Below are 5,735 nucleotides of genomic sequence, written 5' to 3' on the forward strand. Positions count from 1 at the left end.
GCTCTTGCTCAGGCTGGTCTCAAACTCCTGAGCTCAAACAATCCACCCGCCTCGGCCTCCCAGAGTGCTAGGATTACAGGCGTGAGCCACCGCGCCCGGCTGGTATTTGATTTTTTTAAGTGGAAAAAAACCAAATTGGAGAGGGGCAAAGGAGAGTAAAAAAACTTTAAGCAACTATGTTCTGTCAAATAGCCATAATCCTTCTACTCTTCTTAGTTGCCTGATCTGACCACTTATCTCCCCAGTTCTCACCAGAAACCACAATGCTAGAGGAACTCTGAAGATTCAGGCTACCATAGTGGACATTTAAATGTGTTCCGTGTCAGGCTTGAGGATTCCACGTTTTATGACAAATTCTGAAACTGACCGAATGGTAAACAAGAACCCCTTGTGTGCCCTTTCCGTGTCCAGTCCCACTGATGGATACAGGCCTAGGATTTAAGGGTTTGTTTTGTTTTGAGGTTAAAAAAGAAAAAAATAGAAAAGAAGAACTGATCTGGATGACTCTCTTTTGATGTTGAACTTATTTTACACTAAAGCAAAAATCTCTAAAGCGTGACTTATCCAGGGCAATCCCATGCTGTACACCTCAGATTTGTTCATTTGATGAGGGCATGTCTTGTATTTGCTGGTACTGTTTTCTAGGAATGGGCATCCAATGCTCTCTGACAATTTGGCACTACCAGACTTGGGGTATGTATATTTGGTTTGCTTTAAAGAAAAAGTCTGTATTTATACAGACTTTTTGTTTTCTTCTGTAGCCTTTGGAGGTGAGAAGTGGAAAACAAATGTTTTATTGACATCATTTCTTTGTCCTGGGTAAGTGAAGTTTTCAATAATTATTTTCTTAATGTAGTTATATTTTAGTTCCCAAATTTTCAGTCCCTTAAGTCTTTAATCCTCTCTGACTCTAAATCATGTACCTAAGAAAACTAATTTAATTTTTGAAAAGGAGTAAAAAGTAAATATTTAATAAACATTTGCCAAATAATTACTACCTGTCTTATCTGGGGAAAAATACCTTTAGACATGAGAAATGTTTAAATCCTTACTTAAAAGTCTTTTTTTTTTTTTTTTATTTCAGCATATTATGGGGGTACAGATGTTTAGATTATGTATGTTGACCTTGCCTCCCACTCCCCACCAAGTCCAAGTTTCAAGTGTGCCCATGCCTTGGATGGTGTGCTTTTACTCTAAAAGTCTTTTTATTTCTTGGTCTTTAGTAATCAGTCTGACATGTTGTCATGAAAGGCTGCATTTTAAGCTTTTGACCTAATTACAGGAAAGGATCCTCGCATGAAGATAGTTCAGGCACACATACATTTTCCCATTTTTATGGAAAGTATTGCCACTTTTTAAGAATTTATTCGATTAAGTGTAGAGTAACACATACCAAAAAATAAAAAATAAACAACCACCGAAAATCAAAACAAAACAAAAAACCTTGACTTTCTGGAGGACCACTTCTGATCTCAAGTATCTGATACACTTCTGGTCCCAGAAATAGAGGCTGCTTCCTCCCCAACCCACAAATTTCTGGTGGGTAAGAACAGGCCAGTGAACAGGCAACAGTGATAAAGAAAGCCAAAGATGACAAAGTCTAGAAACCAGGACTGTTTCATTTGTAAGCCAGAGATGGAAGTGTGATAGCAGTGCTATTTTTATACCTGTTTAGGATAAATATTCTCTCTGATTATCACCTCCATTGAAGATTCACATCCTTCCCAGCCATTCATGTTCCATTCAAATTTTTATGCTTTTCTCAAGCCATGTCCTTTCTCTTCTTTCCCTCTGTCAACTCATGAAGTGCCTCTCTTTACCAAGACTGTTACCTGTGGTTTCCTTCAGAATCTTGCCTTTCAAGCACCCCCTCCCAGTCTCTCACATCTTCCACTGCTCTCTTCCCATGTATTCTGTTCATGTGGTTCTTCTCTTATTCCTACAAATAAGCTTACATGTCCCACATCCTACAAAGAGCTTCCCATAAGCATCTTCCTCTCATTTCTGTCTTATTTCTTTTCCATTCCCAACAAAATGCCTTGAAAACATAGTCTGCACTCTTATTCTCATTTTCTCAGCATACATTTGCAGTGTAAACCCATGTAATTCATATTTTTCCCCATCATTTTACTGAAACTTCTAAGTTTATCAATAATGTTGCCATTTTTAAATCTAGAGACCATTTTCTATGTCTCAGAGGCCTCTGTATATTATCTAACATTAGATTACTTTCACCTTGAAACTTCTTCCTTTTTTGGCTTCATAGAAATTATCTTATGCTGCTGCTTTTATGTTTCTAATCAACCTTCTGTGATTTATAGTCTTCATCACCCTTAAAAGTAGTTGTTTACCAGCAGGATGGTGAGGTACATAGCTCGAGAGCAAGTGTGTGTGTGCTAAGAACACAAATATTCCCGGGACTAGAGGACTTGGTGTTCACCTAGGAATAGAAGGATCATTTAATAACAGGAAATCTAGTCATACAATTTTATATAACTAAACACCTGCGTATAATTATTGCAACAGATACAATAAAATGGCATTTGATAATATTGAGCATTGTTTCCAGGTTTTAAAAAAATAATAGAAAAATATTTCCTTATATTAAAAAAATTTTATCTCTAATTCAAAACCAACGTCATTTAATGATAATAAAACACTAGAGACATTCCCATTAAATCACTTTTATGGCTTGTTACTTAAGTTCTACTCACAGTAAGACAGAAAACAGAAATAAAAGGCATATATTCCAAAAAGGTAGATTTTATATTATTTATAGGTGATGTGATTTATCTGCAAAGAACACCAACACATTTTAACTGTACAAATTGTAGAATTAATAAAAAGATTTTGGCAAAATGGCTGGATATCAACTAATATTCCAAGATGGTAAATACCAACAATAACCAATTATATATTTTAATGGTAGTTGTAGTTGTGTGGGAAGAGGACTCTTCTACACAGTACCTGAAACAACGTCTCAAAGTTTGCATGGTCCACATGACAAGTCTATAAGATTATTAACTAGTAAGAGACAAATTCTTCACCTTGTTACTTGATGAAAAGATCAAGTATCATGAAGGTGTTCGAGGATGTCCATGGCTGCTGGGACGTAGACTATAGAAACAGACCATATACATGGAAGCATGCTAGACGTGGCATCACAAGCCAGAGGAACTGTTAGATAAAATGATGCTGAGACAACTGGTTATCTTTATGAAGGGAGAAAAGCCTATTCTTATTTCATACACACAGAATCAGTTCTAGGTAGCTTAAAGTCTAAAATGTAACAGGGATAACTCTTGAACAAAAATATAGAAGAACATGTTCATGATCCCAGGTTACAAAAGACTTTCTTCTCTTAAAGTACACAAATACTTGTTTTTCCTCTTAAAGGAAAAACATTGATGCATTTAAAAGCTGTGTGGGGTAAGTAGAAGTGATTATTGTACAATTACAGCCATGTTTTTAAAAATGTTCTCAGAAGAAAGACTGAAAGGAAATTAGTTACACACATTCCGATGCTGGGTTCTGAAAAAGCTACAGACTGGGAGAACAAGACATTTAACAAGGAATTAGTAATACTAGAGTATATAAAAAACTCACTTTATGACTTGGCAAGACATGCAACTCAAGGGAAAAATGAACAGTGAATGTAACCAGCACGTCACAGAAGGTAAAACCTAAAAAGCCAACAAACATAAGATGCTGGCTGCAATTTTCGGTAGGAAATACAAGTTTAAACAACAATTATAAATATACTGAAAATATTTGACAAGCTAACTTTCGTAAGCTGCTAGTATTGTTAGATCCAGTTCCCCTCGGCCCCAGGAACAGAGATGCAGAGTCACCGAGGCTGCAAATGGCAAAGGAGTTTATTGGCTAGCTCGAGCTAGGGTCCAAGTCCCAGAGCACCAACGCAGTGGCCTCTTCTAGGGGCTAGGACCCCGCCTTGGGGTGGAGGTTAAGCTTTTATACCTTTTTCTGTTTTACACACGACACACAAGTTTCACACGGCACGCTGGGCACACCTTCTCCCCTCCCCTCCTTAGTTCATTGGTTCCTTTAAAAGTGGCTGATCGTGTTGGCTCCTGATTGGCTCCTTTAAAAGTGGCTTCAAGCCTCGGGATTTTCGCACCGGCGCCAATTGTGGTCAGCGTCATTTCGGGGAAAGGGCGGCGTTCCCGAAACTTAGACCTACTCCAGGAAGTTCAGCCTGTCATGGAGTCACTCCTGCTCTTATTCCTGTTTCTGATTAACTACATTTAACAAACAACTAAAAGCAAGCACGGTCACAGAAGCAAATAGCATTAGTTACAATCAAAGAGAACACATTTTTTTAATTTTAAACAATTTGTTTTATACAAAACAAAGTACATTCTCCTACTATCAATTCCTGTCTTTCAGTATGAGTTTAAGTCAGGCAAAACCAATCTGAACAGCAATTTGACAGTTTCTAGTAAAGTTTTAAATTCACATATCCTATGACTCAGCAATTCCGCTTCTTTTTATATATCTTGGAAACACAGAAGTTGTAATATTAATTACATATTATTGTTAATATATCATTTTGCTTCTAACTCTGGTTTTATCCAAAAGCCTGTTGTGTCTTTCAGAATTGTATTTGCGGACTTCTTTATAATGAATCTGATCCTCTGGGGAGAAGGATCTTCAGCAGCTATTCCTTTTGGAACATTGGTTGCCATATTGGCCCTTTGGTTCTGCATATCTGTGCCTCTGACATTTATTGGTGCATACTTTGGTTTTAAGAAGAATGTAAGTTTATAGTTGTTAATTTATTCACATGAATTTTAGCTGTGAAAATTGGCTACCTTGAAATATATCATAAAAGTGTATAAAAGATATAGATTTGTCCTGTAGGATCCATATTTCATAGAAAATTCTTAAAATAGTATTTAGGAATGTGGTAGAGAGGTGGTTACAGACGTAAACTTAGATTTCAAATTTTTTTAAGTAAATGGAAACTAATTTAGATTAATTGGGAAAGAAATGTTGATGTGAACTAATGAAAATAAATTTTTGACATTAAATATAAATTATTTTATTACTTTTTTTTAACCTAAAAAAGTCTACATTTTTTTCCTTAGCAATAAGTGTTTCCAGCACACAATGCTTAAGTAAGTAAGCAAAGAAGATGGGTCAGGAAATGAAGCTGTAAGAAAATCAAGTGCAGAGTAAGAGTAGCAAATGTTTTTGATACATAGCTTTGAAATAAATTTTATGTGCTTCCCTGCTAATATTTGATTTGAGGGAAGATTATAATGAAGGTTCTGTCCTTTCTCCCTTTTTCTCTCCTACCCTCTAGTCTTCCTTTCTCCATTTCTGCCCCCTTCCACCCTCAGGCTAAGAGGAAATGGGAATTTATTCTTCTGTCTCATCAGCATCCTTCTCTAACTCCGCTTCAGTAGCCCTGCTCTTGTGTGGAAGTGTCAAGTCCTTGGGGTTAAAAGAAATACCATGTGCTAGCACACTGGTGAGCAGGACCTGGCAGAGCTGGCACTGCGGCATCGTCACCTCTACTTTCGTAGTCATGCCAGGCTTCGAAAGGATTTGAAAGGATTTTTCAGTTCTTTGACATTTTGTTTAGTTTATGATTTAAAATCTATTATATCATAAATAGTAAACTGACAGGCCGGGCGCGGTGGCTCACGCCTGTAATCCTAGCACTCTGGGAGGCCGAGGCGGGTGGATCGCTCAAGGTCAGGAGTTTGAGA

The 5,735-nt window shown here is 37.1% G+C and overlaps 1 protein-coding gene across 1 annotated transcript in view; it reads left to right on the forward strand.

Moving 5' to 3' along the window:
• The window catches only part of TM9SF2 (transmembrane 9 superfamily member 2), a 60,875-nt gene that overhangs the window by 40,072 nt on the left and 15,068 nt on the right, over positions 1 to 5,735 (forward strand). Inside the window, exons 12-13 of the mRNA XM_012644447.1 lie at positions 762 to 819; positions 4,617 to 4,776. Of these exons, the coding sequence (XP_012499901.1) occupies positions 762 to 819; positions 4,617 to 4,776 (218 nt within the window). The remainder of the gene's footprint in view (positions 1 to 761; positions 820 to 4,616; positions 4,777 to 5,735) is intronic.

The sequence above is a fragment of the Propithecus coquereli genome, unplaced genomic scaffold (genome assembly GCF_000956105.1).
Source record: "Propithecus coquereli isolate 6110/MARCELLA unplaced genomic scaffold, Pcoq_1.0 Scaffold212, whole genome shotgun sequence".
Taxonomy (NCBI): domain Eukaryota; kingdom Metazoa; phylum Chordata; class Mammalia; order Primates; family Indriidae; genus Propithecus; species Propithecus coquereli.